Source organism: Sinocyclocheilus anshuiensis, unplaced genomic scaffold (genome assembly GCF_001515605.1).
Source record: "Sinocyclocheilus anshuiensis isolate Anshui unplaced genomic scaffold, SAMN03320099.WGS_v1.1 scaffold304, whole genome shotgun sequence".
In the NCBI taxonomy this organism is placed as follows: Eukaryota; Metazoa; Chordata; class Actinopteri; order Cypriniformes; family Cyprinidae; genus Sinocyclocheilus; species Sinocyclocheilus anshuiensis.
The window spans coordinates 662,108-681,792 of NW_015555737.1; the positions used below are offsets into that span (position 1 = coordinate 662,108).

Below are 19,685 nucleotides of genomic sequence, written 5' to 3' on the forward strand. Positions count from 1 at the left end.
CGTCATCGATAAAATCCCAGAAAATATCGAGATATTATTTTTTGTCAATATCGCACACCCCTACTTGGTACCCTCAAAAATGGCGGAGGATGTTAACTCGGGGAGTAGAATTGTTGAATAAATTGTTATTTTTGTTTTCTTTGCGCACAAAAAGTATTCTTGTAGCTTTGCAAAATTGAAGTTGAGCCACTGATGTCACATGGACAGTTTTATCGATGTCCTTACTACGTTTCTGGGTCTGAGAACATTTCAGTTGTGTTGCTGTCAATGCAGGGTCAGAGAACTCTCAGATTCCATCAAAAATATCTTAATTTGTGTTCCGAAGATGAATGAAGGTCTTACAGGTTTGGAACGACATGAGGGTGAGTAATTAATGACAGAATTTTCATTTTTGGGTGAACTAATCCTTTAAGTTAATGAACAATAAAAAATGTAATGTAGGAAAAAAATGATGGTAACCTATAAGTAGCTACAGTATGAATAACATGATCAGGAGGGATTTTATTTCTGCTTGGATTTCATACCATCCTCAACATCGAAGGCGTAGGAGGACAGCCGGAGGGTGGTGCCGCAGTAGTCGCACTTGAAGCAGCTGCGATGGAAAAACTTTCCCTCTGCACTGAGACGCTCCATCACATAGACGCGCTTCCGACAGAAGAAACACACATCGCTGCCTCCAATATTCTGAGGGAACTCCTTCCGCAAGGAACCCTGCAGAGAGAAAGACATAGAAGCGAGTCTTTTTTTAAGGGAGAGCAAGGAGTGGCACCAAAGTGCTTAAAAATCTGCCAAAAGAGAGACAGCATGCACCAAAATAATTTATGATCGTCTGTGCTTCGAGGAACTGAAGACCCAATTCTTGTGTAAAGTTAGGTGCATGAAAGACACTAAAATAATCACATCTGTGTAAATCAACACAACTAGGTGTTCTTATTTCCCAATACTGACACTACATCCTTTAAAATAAAATATAAAAATAACTTTAAAATTTTTTAAATTATGTACATTTAGAAATTATAAAAATGAAAGATTTAGGAATATTTTAGAAATTAAAAAAAAAATTTCAAAATTATAAAAAAAATACTAAACTACTATAGTAGTTTAAAGACAAGTGAAAGAAAAACAGTTCACTGTTTCATCTGCAGCTCAGCATCAATACAGTGAACCTTTCTCACATCATTTTTCTTGGAACAAAAACTGTTGCAGTATAAGAGTACATGGATTTAATGCCGAAACAGAACAACTTTTTAGCCTTATATTGAATCTCATAGGTGTTATTCCTGTCCGGTTGTCGTTGCTGCAGTGTCTTGATCCAGTTACCAGTGCACTGAATCATGGTTTATGCATTGTGGTCACAGAGTTGGTGATTCTCAGTGCTACAAGTTAGCCATGTACCAAAGCAAAAATGAGCTATGCAGTCTCATTTGTGAACAACACCCATAATTCTTACCAAATCCCTTTTCTCAAGCAAGGGCCTGGGGTCGTCCTTAGCCTGAAGCTGATTGGCTATTTGCTCAGCCAGTGAGCTCACACCCCCTGAGTACATCTTTACATAGCGCTACAGGTGGTGAACAGAACAAAAAGGTTTTTAAAAGCATAAATGGCTGAAAGCTGAGTGAGATGCTGTAGCAATTTTCAAGACTATGAAAAATTAAAAATAAATAAAAGTTAAATTCAGATGTTCTTGCATGGTTATTTGTGTAGATGGCAGAAGGCACAAGGTGTAATTCAGCTCAAAGCAATTCAAAGTGCTAAAACAGAATAAGGCAGTCAAGTTGTGAGAAACGGGTAACAAGGAAAACTGTTAATTGAGATAAAACGTTCAACCTAACATTACACTTTTACCTCATAACATATTTTAAGAAGCAAACATACATTAACTTTCAGAAGTTTGGGGTCAATAAGATTCATTTGAAATAAATTAATACTTCTATTTAGCAATTAAACTAATCAAAAGTGACAGTGAAGACATTCATAATGCTACAAAAGATGTATATTTCAAATATAAATGAGGCTACGTGAACTTTCTATTAATTAAATTAAAAAACAAACTCAATTTGGATTTCCACCAAAATATTAAGCAACACAACTGTTTTTAACATTGATAATAAAAAGAATGTTTCTTGAGCACATTTAAATCAGCATATTAGAATGTTTTCTGAAGGTTTATGTGACACTGAAGAATGGAGTAATGGCTGAAAAGCTGAAAATTCAGCTTTCTATTAAAATATCTTACTAACCCCAAATTTTTGAATGTGAGTGTTTCAAGACACTAAAGAATAAAATTTTTATAAAAAATAGAATAACATTTTCTCGCATGGTTATTTGTGTAGGTATAATTCAGCTTAAAGCAATTCAAAACGAAGCAGTCAAGTTGTACAAAAAAACAACAACTGTTAATTAAAACAAAAGTCTTCAACATAAAATTACACTGTTAAACATATGTGAAGATGCAAACTTATGTAGCAGCAAAATATTCTTCCTGGACTTTAACAATCATGCTTGAAGCATGTTAAATTCAATTCAATATTTCAATGTTGTATGAACATGCAGATCAGTTTCCAAAAATAGCTTTTATGCAGCTCATGAATATAGGTCACATCCAGCATACAGCTGTGTTAAAATGTTCGGCAACATACAGTACTTGTCCATTTTTGTTGTATTTCAATATTCTCAGCTTCACACACTGAAACATACACACATGAGAAGACTGGAGAGAGACAACTCAGACATATACAGAATGGCAGCTCTCCTCCATTAACAGAGTGCGTTTGAAAGTGTTACAGAAACACATCCATGCAAACACACGACTCCAGAACACAGCAGTCATTAGATGCATCATTGCTACCTGCCGGAAAGAGCTGGGAGAGTGCAGAGGGCTAACAGAGCTCACATCACGCGCTCTGTACCACTGCTCTGTGAAGAAGTGTGACGCCTTTTTCTTAGACTTTGAAAGAGGTAGAGACAGAAAGAGAGACATAGAGAGAGATGAGGGATGTAAAGGCAAGATGACGGGAACAGCAGATAGGTAGGCAGAAAGCAAACTAGAAGTCTACAATCTTAAAAGAAATACTGCAAGTTAAATACAAGTTAACCTTCACTGACAGCACCCAAAAATAACAACAGTGCTTACAATAATACTATTTACAAATCTATGCGGCAAGTGTACAATTTACACACTTCAACTTTGATAATAATAATTAACGTTTCTTGAGCAGTAAATAAGCATATTAGTATGATTTCTAAAAGATCATGTGGCCCTGAAGACTGGAGTAATGATGCTGAAAATTCAGCTTTGCCATAAGAATAAATTACATTTTAAAATACATTAAAATACAAAACAGTTGTTTTACACTGTAATAATATTTCTGTTATACTGTATTTTGACGGGGGGGAAAACAAATGCAGCCTTAGCGCGCACAATAGACTTCTTTTAAAAACATAAAAAGTAGCAACCCAAAACTTTTGAATTGCTGCTGCCAAAATGATTATTTATTAAAACAATAAGCCACAAGAGGGCATGTTACGGTGATTTGACCAACACTTAAGGAGTGTTTTACCTGTGAACACAACATGAATAGGAGCTTTATTTAAGCTAGAACATTTCTTGAAAACAATTTCCACTCCATTTTTGTGAAATCTGTGTTGTGATAAGGCCAAAAGACCGCTTAACTGCTAAAATGCATCAACGGTTTAAGGCTGTACATGAAAAAAAAAAGTGCGTTTTCAAGGACACCTGGTGCTGAGAGTTCACCTTTGGCTTTGCTGGTTTGTCTTTAAACTGAGAGGCTAACCTCTCGGCTCTCTCCTGAATGCTGGCGATGTGTAAAGGCACGTGATCATCAGAACGCAAAATCTCCCTCTGCTGTGAGAGAGATGCAGTCTTAAGTCATAACGTTAGGACAAGGAATATCAGAGTTTTCTGCAATCCTGTGAATAAAATCCATTAGGAAAGACCTTTTTATTTGTGTAGAGTTATGTATAAAGCATTCAAACCATCATAGGTTAGAGGAACTGTGTGTTTAAGGTACAGACGAGACGTCCATGCATATCTCTCCATGCTCAGGCAGGGCTACCTGATGCTGGGGGTCAGAAGGGTAGAAGGGTTGCTCAGGACTGAGGCTGTGGGTCAAAAGCCACTGCTCAATAAAGAACTGTGACGGCTTTTTCATAACCTTCACAAAGGTAGACGTGAGGGAATAAAAATATAACTATTAAATTCAATATGTTTGGAAAAAGGAAGAGCATAAATGTTCAAGATAACTCAAGGCCACAACTCAAGACATGGTGTCATTATTGTCTTTAACCTAGTTGTGCTCTTGACCAAGTTGAAAAAAAAATTTAATTTCTGTAATTTACTACACCAGCAACTGTTTTTTTTTGGTTACCAAAATATCTTAGAAGAAAGAAACTCAAACAGGTTTGGATCAACTTGAGGGTGAGTAAATGATGACAATTTTCATTTTTGGGTGTACTATCCCTTTAAGAGCATGCTTTTTTCTCTTGAATTGCTCTACCTGTGGCTTGTCCTTCCTGTCAGGCTTGCCTTTAAACCTAGCGACTAGAGTGTCCATTCGCTCTTGAATGCTAGGGATATGTATGGGCTCTGGCTTGTCCACATTAGGCAGGTTATCTTCCTGTAAACGGAAAGGCTGATGAAACTCTTTTTGGGTTTGAAAGCTTATCTGCATATCGTATTGTAGAGTGCTGCAGCTGTGACTTCAAACCCCAGATGACCAATACTTTATGGGTTCCCTTGAGATTTTCCTTTGGGTTTTTATAACCGAGTTTTCCAATTCATGAGTGAAATATAGTCTGTCTGTGGTAAACATAACTTACACTTGGACATTTTGTTGTACAATGTAAACTGTACACACTCCCTAATTCTAATGTAGTTACTTGTTACAAACAAACGGTTATGTTCATTTTTAACATGAAAAAAAAAAAAGATTTTCAGTACGTGTAATTTATGTTGTAGAGCAAAATGTCCAAGTATCATCAATTTATATTTACTACTGACCTTATTTTACTCCTACATTGAAAAACTCCATTATAAAAACCCATGGAAAATCTCAAGGGAACACATGGTGAATAATTCTTCTTGGTTTTGACATCACATCTGTGGCACTCATTTGTGCTGCAAGTTTTTGTAGTTCTAATTCTAAAAATGTATATATATACTGACATTACACATTGTTATAAATATAACATGTTTATTCCGCAAATCTAGTGAAGTTAACTGTAGTTCTGCAAACACACATGCATGCATGTTCACGAAGATGTAATGGAAGTTACAAATCTTCAAAAGATTTTTTAGCAAAGTTTTGAGAAAAGCCCCATGCAGATGTCATGGTTACCCTGTAATAGATTGAAGGGTCCTGGATCTCATTCTCTTCATCACCACCACCATTACACTTGTTTATCTCTGACTGGTTAACATGATGCTGCAGAGAACAGACATAAATCAGTTCCACCCTATCATTAGCTAGGAGATCTCAGACTAAACGAACAATCAAAACTAGAAGGGTAACAGCCCCATATTTCTGAAACAAAAATGCAACAAAAGCCATGGTGGTCTATTCCAGTATTTTCATTAAACTGATGCTAACCAAAATGCAATTTCAACTTTATCAAACACAATGACAATTTTTTGGGTTTCCAGAACTGCACGAAACATTCCATTTCAGCTTTAGGTAAATTGTTCATAAGGATGTGCAACTACATACTTTCAAAACTGACAAGCCTGACTGAATGATAAATGTTTTATTACAAATAAATGCTAAATATAATATTTAACCACAGCTAAAAAATATTAAAACCAGGAAAAAATGTCTGAAAACATGGTTTTAATAAATACACTAAATTTAATAAAATCGCATTAAATTGATCAAAAATGACTAAAAATTACACTTTATAATGCCTTAAAGATTTCTATTTAAAATAATTGCTGTCGAACTTGCTTTTGAACTTCTCATCTAAAGATTGGAGCAATGGAGCATGATGTTATAAAAAAAAAAAAATGGATGAATATATGAAGTCAAATAATAATAATAGTGTCAAAATAGTCTTCACTTATTTTCCTTACATGTACTTAAAGGGTATTTGAAGTTTACCAATATTTAACAAGAAGTTTATCAATATTTTTTTTTTCCTGTGTGCTTTTTGTACAATTGTTTACAGAGATCAAACTGTTGACGTATATATAACATTTTTTTGAATATGCCAGGAGGATTGCTCAATACATTGATCAAGATAAACAGTTCTGCTCCATAAAGTCTAAATGCCTCCAAAAACCTAATTTCAAGAGACTGCAATAGAAGGCATTCTGTTAAAGCCAGCCCCTGTGAGAGATGCTGAGGTTAGTACAGCAAGACAGGAGTGTCACCTGTGCGTGTGGAAGAAACGATGAAGAGAATGAGGAAGATGAGGGTGAGGAAGAAGAAAGGAGAATGGTTTTCTTAGGGCAGCTCCTCAAGACCTCAGTCCCGCTGCTGGCCTTCAGAGAGACAAGAGAGGAGAAACACGTTCACATAAATACAACACCTCACACACTCCTCTAATTAAAAAACCTGATAATACCATCCAAACATCCAATCACCTACTACACACAAACACAACCGTAGTGATGAGAGACAGGAACGTTGTGTTAAGAGAACAAACAGTGACCCATTAGAAGCAGAAAAACACAGTTGATAGATAATCAAACCCAGTGACTTTAGTGACACTTAACAAACACACAGACCTCCTATGCACATGGAATGTCTAACAAAGCTATCAAAACCACATCTGAACCTCTACAATCTGAGAACGAGGAATATCAAAGCACCAGAACAATAAGCAAAGCGTTCGGCTCATTCGTCTCAATCAAACTGGAAACGCAAACAAAGAGCACCAAAGTGCAGTGTTGAAAGATATGCCTCTAAGTCTCCGATGCATGAGCACGTCTAGTCAAACAGGAAACTAACAACAGAAGACAAGTACACAGGAGACTATATGATCACCTCATGGGACTACAGTATCTTCTTGTTTACTACACAAGGAAGGACACAGGACACTATATGATAAGTGTAAAAGCAATGCGTCTTTTCTACAGCCATGTACCTGCTCCTGTTTGATGGGGAGAGTTTGACACTTCAGTCTTTCTTTATAGCGGAAACTCATCTGCTCCTGTAACTGTGTGCGCCTCTGAATACAAGCATAAAAGATGAATTCAAGGTGTCATGTTTTCCCCTCACACACGCACAAGCCTTCATGTTCATATAACAGTTCTCTCATTAAAACAAATGGAAACAAACTCGGCTAACCAACTGATCTTAATAAACCCAATTATAGACTTTAGAGAACAGTAAATGCATTACCATTCAAAAGTTTGGGGTCAGTATTGCATTGTATTGTGTTGTATTGTACTGTATTTATGTAATGACCTGTAATTAGCAAGCATGCATTTAATTGATAAAAGAGACAGTAAAGACATTTAGCTACTTCAACTCAAACAGACAAGAAACTAGCTTTTGAAACAGCATTAAGACTAAATGAAGAAAAATGGACATGTAAGACATATTTCAACAAAACAAGCTTAGTTAAGACCCAGTTCATTTAGTCACAAAGACAATAACAATTATGGATGAGTAGAGAGGTAAAGTAGGTACTTAGAGTGTTAACGGTTGATGGGAATCTGGGAACATGGGATTGTACTACACTCTTTACCTTCCTCCATGCAGGGACTGGAGCCAACCGCACTGACTCTTTCAGAGAGGGAGTGGCCGGAGAGGGGGTCAGTATGAGCCCGAAATCGGGCATGGAGTCCCCCTGTAACCAGTGAAGTGACCGATGGAAAAGTGAGGAAGTGCCAAAGCCATTAACATCCATTGGAGTGAGAAAGAGAATGGAAAAGAACAGAAATGAGAAATAAGGATAGGCATGCAGAGAGAAACTGAAAGTGAATGACTGAACTGACTGCAGAAAAAACACCTGCAATGTGCATTGCAATGCATGAATAAATAACTACTATTAAAAACATGTGATCAGGTACTGAGTTTAAAACAAATTCATGCAGGAAGTAGAAGGAAACAGATGAATGAGCAGACATCCAAATGAGTCAGTCCATGCATGAGCCAGACCACAGACACCTGAGAAAAACACTACCGTTTAAAAGCTTGGGGTCAGTAAGATTTTTTATTGTTTTTGAAGTCTTTTATGCTCACCAAGGCTGCATTTATGCAGTAAAAGAGAAATATAGTTACATTTTATTACAAAATATATTTAATGGGATGGCAACACTGAATTTCCAGCAGCCATTACTTCAGTCTCCAGGAAGCATTTCCTATTATCATCACAGTTGAAAACTGCTTAAGTTGGGCCACTTAATATTTTTGTGAAAACCAAGACACATTCTATTCATAATTATTATATGAATAGAAAGTTAAAAAGAAGATCATTTATTTGAAAAAGAAATCTTTTGTAATTTTACAAAAGACTTTACTGTCATTTTTGATTGATTTATTGCATTCTTTCTGAATAAATGCATTCATTTTTTAAAAAACATTCTTACTGACCCCAAGCTTTTGAACGGTAGTATACAAATAACCTTTTATCTTGCATGGCTCCAGTAGATAACAGTGTCAAACTCATCAGCCTCACACTGCTGCACAGCACAAAGGGTTTAGCTTCCTACAAAAAGCTCCCAAATCCTCGCTCATGCCAGTCATTCCTGCTGGCTACTCCATTAGAATGGACCACAGCATGAATCGAAGTCAATTTTCCTCTATAAACCTGATCATTTCAAACAATCCCAGCATGCTGTGCACTTCAAACATCAAGTAACAGCAGTTTAGGACAGGATTCGTCTCGCTTGGTTTAACAAACCTGGGCTTTATAACCACATGAGCTTTTATGCTTCCCACATAAATAAATAGCATTGCAAAAAAAATAAAAAATAATGCTGATTCACAACGTGATATTCTAACACTGCCCGCCTTAAATCAGTTGTCATTTTCATGTAGTATTTTGCCTATTTCCTGGTAAGTAAAGGTTCATTTTTAACTTAAGTTTAAAATGAAACAGTTCCTACAGATTGAAGGGATAATATACAGTCTAGTGTTATTGTTAACTAAAACTTAAAAATAAAAAATAAAAAATAAATGTAAATACTAAAATTACAGAAGTAAAAATAAAGTAAAATAGAAAAAGTAATAAAAATGACAACACATAATATCAAACTAAAATGAAAACTGAAAATATAAAAAATAAAGCTAACTCGAAATATTAATAAATACTATAATAGCATGTAAATAATAACAAAATAGTACTGGTACAGTCAGCCAGACATTCCTGCAGAACAACAAACATTTTGTTGCAAATTTTGCTCCAACAAAGCAGTTTAGCCTGTTGCTGAAGATGATGTTTTATTACCACTTGTTATTTTAAGAATTCACAAATGAACGTCCATAGTCATTTTAGGCAGCTACCATGCAAAAACACAAATTCTAACCAACCTGTCGCTTGAGACCGGTGGACTGCGTTGGGGCGTTCTCCTCAAACTTCGCTAACAGCTGTGTGGCCATCGACTTCACTTTGTTGTTGTTGCTCGCTGCTGCAGCCGAGTCAATTTTACGTTCTGCCAGAGCAGTAGCTATAGAAGGCCTGTCGTCTCGATTAACCCTCTGCAACTCTTCCTGTGATGTTGGAGAACAGGAATGAAAGGATTTAACAAGTACATACAGTTATGTCCATATATATTTGGACACAGGCACAATTTTTATTATTTTAGCTGCTGACCAAAACATATTCAAGTTACAGTTATATGAATATGGGCTTAAAGTGCACACTCTGAGCTTTAATTTGAGGGTATTCAACTCATCAAAATTGGAGGAAAGGTTAAGGAATTACAGCTCTTTAATATGTACCTCCCCCCTTTTTCAAGGGACCATAAGTAATTGGACAACTGACTCAAAAGCTGTTTCATGGACAGATGTGGGCTATTCTTTAATTATTTCTATATCAATTAAGCAGGTAAAAGTTCTGGAGTTGATTCTAAAAGTGTGCTATTTGCATTTGGAAGCTGTTGCTCTGAACCCACATCATGCTGTCAAAGGATGTCTCCATACAAGGGAAATAGACAATTGTTAGGCTTCAAAAACAAAACAAATCCATCATCAGAGAGATTCTGATGCAACATTCGGTGTGGCCAAATCAACAGTTTGGTACATTCTGAGAAAAAAAGAAGCTCAGCAACATAAAAAGGCCTGGATGTCCACGGAGAACATGGTAAAGAAAAACCCTTTCACAACATCCAGCCAAGTGAAGGACACTCTCCAGGAGGTAGACATGTCACTGTCAATGTCTACAATCAAGAGAAGACTTCACGAGAGCAAATACAAAGGGTTCATCACAAGGAGCAAACAAGGCCAGATTAGACTTTGTCAAAAACATCTAAAAAAGCCAGACCACTTCTGGAAAAGCATTCTTTGGACAGCTAAAATTAAGATCAACCTGTACCAGAATGACAGGAAGAAAAAAGTATGGAGAAGGCTTGGAACAGCTCATGATCCAAAGCATACAACATCATCTGTGAAACATGGTGGAGCAGTGTGATGGCATGAGCATGCATGGCTTCCAGTGGCACTGGGTTACTGGTGTTTAGTGATGATGTGACAGAGGACAGAAGCAGCCGGATGAATTCTTAAGTGTATAGGGACATATACTCTCTGCCCAGATTTAGTCAAATGCAGCAAAGTTGATTGGGCGGCGCTTCATAGTACAAAAGGACAAGGACCCTAAACATACAGCGAAAGCAACCCAAGTTTTTGAAGTTAAAAAAGTGGAATATTCTGCAATGGCCAAGTCAATCTCCTGATTTTAACCCGACTGAGCATGCATTTCACTTGCTGAAAACAAAACTAAAGGCAGAAAGACCCACAAACAGACAATAACTGAAGTCAGGCAGAAAGACCCACAAACAAAAAACAACTGAAGTCAGCTGCAGTGAAGGCCTGGCAAAGCTTCACAAAGGAGGAAACCCAGTCTCTGGTGATGTCCATGAGTTCCAGACTTAAGGCAGTCATTGCCTGCAAAGGATTCTCAACAAAATATTAAAAATGAACATTTTATTTATGATTATATTTATTTGTCCAATTACATTTGAGCCCCTGAAAATGGGGGGACTGTGTAAAAAAATGGTTGTAATTCCTAAGCATTTTATGTTATATTTTTTGTTCAACCCCTTGAATTAAAGCTTAAAGTCTGCTCTTCGAATTCATCTTGATTGTTTTATTTTTAATTCTGTTCTGGTGGCATACAGAGGCGAAATTATGAAAATTGTGTCAGTGTCCAAATATATATGGACCTAACTGTACACAATGTTGTACATCCAATGATCCAGCAAGATATGGCCTTACATCCTCTGATTGTCCAGCCTGGCTGGTCTTTCGTCTTTTCCCCAGACCATCCAGTTCCTTTTCTTTTTTATCCTACACAGGGTTTGAGAGGAAAAGTTGAGATCGCAAGAATCACTCATTTTGCAGTATCAAAAAGAAACTGGACTACCTTGGGGTTTCGTTTGCGGGAGATAGCGATGCTTTGACCCAGTTTACTGAGGAACGAGATGGGTGACTTAGTGCTGGCAATCAACGCAGCCTTCTCCTCAGGGCTCAGATTGTGGTTTTCTGAAACACAAAAATATGAATAATAATGACTAAAATCGATGAATGAACTGCATGCTAAGAAATAGCATAAACACTCCTAATGCCTAACATTCCTTTGTGGTTTTGCAAGTTTCTCTGGATGCATTATTGTAGATCTACAACTCACCACCAGGTGGCACAGTGTCCTTGAACATCTCGTTGAACTGGCTGAGGTACATCACCATGGAGAGCTTGTCAGGCTCCACCACAACTGACATCTCCTTCCCGGTCATGATGGGAGAAATCCCAAACTCTTTTTCGGCCACGTCAAAACCCAACTGGTTGTTCTTCTCCATGTCTTTCTCATCCAACGAGTCAAAGTCACTGTAGTTACAAGACATCGCAACATGAGACATCTCCATATCCCATAATCATGTTATTTAGCAAGTTAGAAAAGATTTAAAAACACTGACGCCAGATAACCCACATGCATCAATGATACTGTAAAAAGAGCATGATCTAGAAAGCAGTTTAATACATCTTCACAAGAACATCTGCTGAACTGAATTTTCAAGGGCTGTTCACACTGACAGCGATTCAAGTTGTTTTGTTTGGTTGCTAGCAGCAGTTATTACTCGGTTGCTGCATACAACTGCATAAGGCTGTGGATCACACAAGCTTCACTGTCTGGACTCAAACTGCTGGTCGCCGCATTGCATTAAACTTTAAAGTTGAATTTTGCTGCATTCCCAAGTTAGTCTGTGTTGCTCATATTGTGTCAAACTGGGAACCGTCATTAAAGGTTGCCTTACGGATGCAAATCTGTTAGTGTAAATCTGTTTCAGCATCAAAAAGAAAATATTTTAGCAAAGAACTACTACTTGGTTTAAAAAAATATCTATTTGAAAATATCCACATCACAGTGACTATCATTCAAAGTTTGGTGTCAGGTCAGTTTTTTTTTTTATTAATACTTTTATTCAGCAAGGACATTAAATTGATCAAAGACATTTATAATGTTACAAAAGATTTCTATTTCAAATAAATGTTATCATGGACTTTATATAATATATAATTTATTTATGTATTTATTTATGTTTTAACGCCATATCAGCAACAATGGCTATATTTATAGCAACATTAACAGGATCATTTCAATACATTATTTACAATAATATAACATTTTCTTAAGAAGCAATCAAACATACATTAAACATACATACAAACATTATTTAAAAAACAATAATAGTACTGATAAAAATCATACAGAATCTTTCAATTTAATCAATGATAATAATTCTTAAGTTCTTCCGGAAGAAACCTTTTTCAAAATGTCTTAGTTCATTTTTTTTTTTTTTAGTAAAAACGTGGTCTAATATCATTTAAAATTGGACATTCTATTAAAATGTTTCACACTCAAATTATTCTTACACAAATCACAAACTTTATATAGTATATTGCACATATTATATATAATATTTAATATATAGTGGTTCCAACATAAATATTAAGCAGCAAAACTATTTTCAACATTGATAATAAGAAATGTTTCTTGAGCACTGAATCAGCATATTAGAGTGATTTATGAAGCATCATGTGACTCTGAAGACTGAAGAAATGGCTACTTAAAAATTAACTTGCCAACTGTGTCAATTCACACAGTCTATTTTATATGCATTATCAGAAATATACTTCCTATAGTATGTATATGAAACTGAAGTAATACACTGCACATGTATCTGGATTGAGCTACTGAAGAAGGCAATTGTCGGCGTGTGGTATCCTCCTCAGAGACTTCCACTAATGCTGTCTTACAAACACAAATGCAGACTAGTTTAGCTGACCATGACAAACAACTCATAAGCAAAAGCTTTTAAAGGTCACTCAGCATCTGCTCTAATGGACAGTTATGATAATGTTAATGTGTGTCTCAAAAGCTAATGGGGCTTTCAGCTGTTCTATGCAACAGAGCCCAGAGTAAGAATAACTACAGCACGAGTTCCTGACCTTTTGAAAAGCAGAAACTTACCCAGCCGTACTGTTATTATAGTGTGCTGTACTCAACAGATGAGTAAGCCAAGTAAATAAACTCTATATTGTAAACAAAGCTATAAATATCTTATCAAAAGTAATGAGGTGAGGACAAATTAACTACCACAGCTGAAGAAACACTTAATATTAGCAATGGCATTATCACTTGAAGGCGCACTCCGTATGTTCTTGCTGACTCATATTCCACAGCTTAAAGGGACAGTTCACACAAAAATGAAAATTCTGTCATTATTTACTCACATTCAAGTTTTCCAAAACTGTATGAGCTTCTGTCTTCTTTTGAACATAAAAGAAGGTAGTTTAAAGAATGTGAGTAACCAAACAGTTGTTGGTCCCCATTGACTTCCATAGTAGGGAAAAAAGTACTATGGCTGCCAATGAGGACCAGAAACTGTTTTGATTACCCACCTTCCTCAAAATAACTTCTTTTGTGTTCAACAGAAGAAAGTAAGTCATGAAGGTTTGGAATAACATGAGGGTTAGTAAATGATGACAGAATTTTCATTTTTAGGTGCTATCAATTACAAAGCTGTTAAATCTTTGACTCATCGGATCTTCTGTTTTGTGTCTAGTTTTCGGTCTTCTATTATAGAATAAATGTTATAAATGTCACTTCTAATCAAGTTAATGTGTCCTTGCTGAAAAAAGTATACATTTCTTTAAAAAAATATATTATTGCCCCTAAACCTTTGAATGGTAGTGTATCATATTTGAGTATACATTTACATTTAGTCATTTAGCAGATGCTTTTATCCAAAGGGACTTACAAATTAGGATAATGGAAGCAATCAAAATCAACAAAAGAGCAATGATAAGCAAGTGCTATGACAAGTCTAAGTTAAACCTAACGCAGTACACATAGCAACAGCAGGGCTTTTTTTTATTATAAAATAAATACAAATAAAACAGATAGAAATAGATAGAAAACAAATACATAGAATACAAAAAGAATAGAGAAGCTAGTGTTAGTTTTTTTTTTTTTTTTTTTTAAAGGGGTCATAGGGGTCATTTTTGCTAAAAAGAACATTATTTTGTGTATTTGGTGTAATGAAATGTGTTTATGCGGTTTAAGGTTCGGCAGGCTAGAGTGAGGAACGGCCAGAGGGCTAGAGTGAGCGGAGGCCGGTGAGCTTGAGAACGGCGCGGCCGGGGGATTCGACGAAGGAGGCTTGCGGCAACCACATGTGACGACCCCGGGCTGGACTCCGCTTCGTCACTTTTATAAAGAATATCTCTTTGGATTTGAGACTTTAGTCTTTGCAACTTTACAGATCTTCTTTATGCAGCTTGTAACTCTCCAAAGAGAAAGGAAAAATTGAAATCGCATCATATGACCCCATTAAGAATAGAATTAGACTACAGAATGCTAGAGTTAGAGGGTCAAATAAAGATGGAAGAGATGTGCTTTTAGCCGATTCTTGAAGATGGCTAAGGTATAAGTATACATCATTTTAAACATATTTGTCACAAGGTATTATAAATTATACAGTTATTTTTGTCTAAAACCTTTTTAATGATGGAAAAAACTACAGTACAGAATGCATCTTTTATGATTCTAGTCCAAAGCTCATAATCATACACCAAAATCTAAAAACTCTCTAAAAGGTCAAACATTTTTCTTCTTAACTTTGCTTGATCTCCTGTCTTCTCACACTGTGGGGCATATGACTTACACGTCTTTTCCGATTCAAGTTTTGTTATTCTTTGCATGAACTGAATCTCTGATTCTCTGTGGCAGCGTTTGTGCTCCAGTCCTGCATCTCTAAATATAGCAGCGCAAATAACACAGAGCTTTTGTTGGGATCAGCATGTGGCATACTGCACTTACATGAGGTCTGGTCTGTATCGGTGGATGAGCGCGCACAGGGCCAAGCCGCTCTTCCAGGACATGGTGAGATCAGACACGCTGACACCTCTGTATCCCTCCGTCTGTCTTTGACACCAGTTCAGCAGCTTACTGGAGCGCACGATGGACTCTGATGGGGGAAAGCAATGTCAAGTGGTGCCTAAGCAAGAATGTGCATATTCAGTAATGGAATGTGCCAACATCCAATCGGATCGGAGTTAGTCACATGACCAGAGCAGCGTCTGAAGAACTTTCATGGTGCATTTCATTCCTTTTTGAGAGGTTATGAAACATTCAAGACACCGACAGAATTGATAATAGTTCTCAGTTTGTGAAAATCCACAAATATTTGTTAGTGCATAGTTGCATTTAATTCTAAAGTGCTCAAAGACAACTTTCCATTCCATGTCAGTTACTCTTCTCATACAACAAACTGCACAAAGCTAGCTGAAACGTAGAAGCCTGTAGAACATCATGCATTCGGATTAGAGTCGCCCACAAAATTACCTTGCAATTGCTTCTCAAGCAGAATTTCTAGGATGAAAATAAATCAAATTATACACATTTACAATTGAGACTATACAATGTATGGAAAGATTAAATAAATATATGGAAAATTAATGTATCCACAGCTGATGTATAATAATAATGCGATACTAAATCTACCAACCATTTCTTTTGAGTTTAGGAGTTGATGAGTTGACCACATTCTCCATGTCGACACGCAAATCCCTGGTTTCTCCGGTGTCTAACAGATGCCGTACCTGCAGACAATTATATTGTAAAGCCAATATCACCAATATCTAGAAAGCATGCAGAAGGCAGATAAAATGCCAATATGTGCATAAAGTGACAGCAAATGAAATGTGCACAAAACGAATTACCTTATTTACCGATTATTTACTCAAAAGCCAAAAAACAAAAAGAGTGAAAATTATAGTAAAAAAATGTCTACTGGTTATTTTTTGGAATGCACCAATATTAAAATTAGGGCAGATAAGTATAGTAAGTAAAGTTAGTAAAATTAGGACAAATAAGCATATTTTTGTTTGTTTGTTTGTTTGTTTTTGTTATAGCCAATAACTGATAAATAGCCAATATTGAAATTCTATGCTTTTGTCTAAATAAAAATTAGATTAATTAATACAAAAAAAACATTGAAGCTATATCAATTTTAAATACTAAAAGTGAATTTAGGGATCATGATATTACAAATGACAATGTACAGTATAATAGCGAGAGAGAGAGAGAGAGAGAGAGATTTGCTATATATTTCATTTAAGTGCTATTACATTTCTCAAATAAATATTTAGCAAAAATATCTAGACAAAACTTGCAGCTGGGTTTTCTGACCGGTCAGATGTGCATAAACCCACCTGGTTGGGTCTCACTTGGTGAAGGCTGATGTTGGGGTACCGTGTAGTCGGGTCCACGCTGTACTGGCTAAAGTTCTTGCTCACATTCTCTGGTGTCGTCTGAGGCAGCAGTCGATAGATACTTTCCCTGAAACCCAAAGGAGCCGTGCTTGTTTTCAGACCCAAATTCCCTTCATTTTGGCATTCATCCCTTTAGTGATGTCTCAAGATGAGACCCTAGAGACATCATGCAAGCTACTTGCTCGTAAAACACTTTTGCTTCCCCGCAAACACGCTGCTTATTGCATACAAGTTGAAAAGTGCTTTACCACTGTGAATTACCCTGCAGTATGCAGCAAAATAACAGAGCAGGAAGAAAACGAGCACCACAGTAAATGACGGCCAGCAGGGACTTGAGCTGTTTACTGCTCAGTTTGAAGACACAATCACTGTCAACCTCATCATAAGTTCTGTATCACTCTAGATGTGTTTGGAATAATATCATATTACTCATATTATTTTTACAGTATGCCAAAAGTTTAAATATTCAGACACAAATCAGATTAAAATGCAAAACAATTGCATTTATTTCCATTATCATATGTTCAATATCACATGTGAAAACAACCACCATGTTTCTGAAAGCCTTATTATTGCATACTGTGTCTTATGCACTATTTTAAAAAACAAACAGCATTCCATTCTGTGCATAGTATGTCTTACCGTTCAGCAAGCACCTCCAAAGGGGAGCTTCCATGAGCCCAACTCCGCACCATCCACGCTGCATCCATGGCTGCCAAGAAGCCTCTTGCTATTCCAGTGCCCATCGGCCAGAATGGCTATACACACACACACACACACACACACACACACACACACACAATACATATTCATCAGTCAACTTGTTCCTAATACACTAAGAGTGAGAATGAACAGCTGTACACTTCATATTAGAAATCAGTCACCTTCTGTTTGGAAGAAGATGGAAAAACTGCCCTCACAGTCGCGGGCTAGCTAGTGTAACGGAGTGTGGTGTTTTAACTTAATACTTTCATTACCACAGCTTCTGAAGTGGTGGTTTCAGATTTATGTGAGAAAATGTATTTTCAGAAGTTGAAATTTGTCGAAGGAAGATGTTGGAGAACAGCAAAAGCCAATTTTGTGGTACTTCATGGAAAAACACCATCTGGTTCTATTAAAGGAAGTTTTAACAAATAACAAACTCCCTTTCATGAACAGTCTTATTTCCCTCCTCCACATCGGTTTTCCACTCACCTCTAGAAGGCTGTCCCCCACCAGGGCTACTAGTAGCTTATGGGCGTTGCGCTGGCGGACGAGCGCTGCATTCTCTGAGGCGTACATACAGGTGAAGTCAAACATGGCGACGTCAGGCTGGCCGTAATGGTTGATGGCAAAGTCCAGCTTAGGAAGCTGATGATTGGTAGAGAAATCTGCTGCTTCTCTGGCGTAGGACAGCAGAGCCTTCTGGTCAACATTGGCCCTGGAGAGCAGCATTTCGGTGTCGGCATAGTCCTGTACAAGAGCGAAAAAAAGAAAAAAAAAGATAAATAAGACAGGTATAAAAGCAATAAAATAAAATAAAAACTCATGATGATTCAATCAAGCAATCGTAATTTTCTTTCTTGAGTTTAAATTTTAAATAAATAAAATTTTTAATATAATTTTAAATAATTAAAAATATTTATTTAAAATATTTTTTCTACAATTTTGTATATATTGTATTTTACATTGTGTACGTGATGCTATTAGTTACAAACTCCTAGGGGTTCATGTAGGAACTGCAGGGGAATGTGAAATTGCCAAAATAGATCAATTGTGTGTATATTAGGGCTGTCAGTTTAACGCGTCAACTTAATTAATTAGTTATGGAAGATAACGCGATCAGTTAACGCACTGGCCCCGCCCCCAGACCTGTAGGTCTACATCATCTTACATTTCATACAGTTGACTGTTAACAAATATGATGCGGGGCAACAACTCCATAAATGCAGTTATGCCCTAAAATTCAAGATATTGGTGCAAAAAATGCCCCTGTATGAGTTTTTGTCTCATATTTATATCATAAGATAAGCGATATCACACCAGCAGCTAGAGTAATATCAGACGAGTGCTGATTTTGTCCAGCACGAGTGCAAATGTGATTTTATACAACAGTTCAGTAAATAAGAAGTTAATATTTTATGTTTTAAACACAATATTGTCTGTTTTTGCTCAGTTTTGCCAACAAAAATATTACCTAAAGCCACAGCAGAATTGCTGCGCGTCTCCGAGCAACATAGTTTCGCGTTTTGAACGAATTGGATGAATCAATTATTCACATAAAGTGAGCCGTTTAATCAATTCTAAAGCCACAGCAGAATTGTTGTGCGTCTCCGAGCAACAAAGTGGTTAGTTTCTGAATGAATCCTCGTTTTGAACGAATCGGGTGAATTAATGATTCAAAGGCCCATTCATAAAGAGAGCCATTTACTTCATTCCTGAATTAATCAGCCATTTGAACGAATCAAATGAATTTTTGACTCAAAGACATTTACCGCCACCAGCTGGCAGTTTTAATTTCTTATTTAGAATATTATTTCATTAAAAAAAGGGGGGAAAAACTTTAAAGGGATGGTTCACCCCCAAAAATGTAAATTATGTCATCATTTACTCAAACATGAATGACTTACTTTCTTTTGTGGAACATAAAAGAATGTATTTTGAAGACTGTTGGTAACAAAGCTGTTTTGGTTACCAATGACTTCCACTGCATGAAGGGAAAAAAAAAGAAAACTGAGATGTTTCACAAAT

General features: G+C 36.5%; 1 protein-coding gene across 2 annotated transcripts in view; it reads right to left on the reverse strand.

Annotated features, from left to right (window-relative positions):
• The window catches only part of mical3a (microtubule associated monooxygenase, calponin and LIM domain containing 3a), a 92,569-nt gene that overhangs the window by 32,439 nt on the left and 40,445 nt on the right, over nt 1-19,685 (reverse strand). Inside the window, exons 8-27 of one of the 2 annotated variants that reach the window (XM_016466620.1) lie at nt 18,150-18,407; nt 17,598-17,713; nt 16,896-17,022; nt 16,190-16,283; nt 16,027-16,053; nt 15,502-15,649; nt 11,809-12,005; nt 11,545-11,663; nt 11,397-11,468; nt 9,495-9,674; nt 7,708-7,809; nt 7,102-7,185; nt 6,386-6,496; nt 5,358-5,444; nt 4,518-4,637; nt 4,077-4,175; nt 3,755-3,865; nt 2,849-2,947; nt 1,451-1,558; nt 525-711 (exon numbers count right to left, since the gene is read on the reverse strand). In XM_016466620.1, coding sequence (XP_016322106.1) covers nt 525-711; nt 1,451-1,558; nt 2,849-2,947; nt 3,755-3,865; nt 4,077-4,175; nt 4,518-4,637; nt 5,358-5,444; nt 6,386-6,496; nt 7,102-7,185; nt 7,708-7,809; nt 9,495-9,674; nt 11,397-11,468; nt 11,545-11,663; nt 11,809-12,005; nt 15,502-15,649; nt 16,027-16,053; nt 16,190-16,283; nt 16,896-17,022; nt 17,598-17,713; nt 18,150-18,407 — 2,446 coding nt within the window. The remainder of the gene's footprint in view (nt 1-524; nt 712-1,450; nt 1,559-2,848; nt 2,948-3,754; nt 3,866-4,076; nt 4,176-4,517; nt 4,638-5,357; nt 5,445-6,385; nt 6,497-7,101; nt 7,186-7,707; nt 7,810-9,494; nt 9,675-11,396; nt 11,469-11,544; nt 11,664-11,808; nt 12,006-15,501; nt 15,650-16,026; nt 16,054-16,189; nt 16,284-16,895; nt 17,023-17,597; nt 17,714-18,149; nt 18,408-19,685) is intronic. The other variant, XM_016466621.1, reaches the window with a different exon arrangement.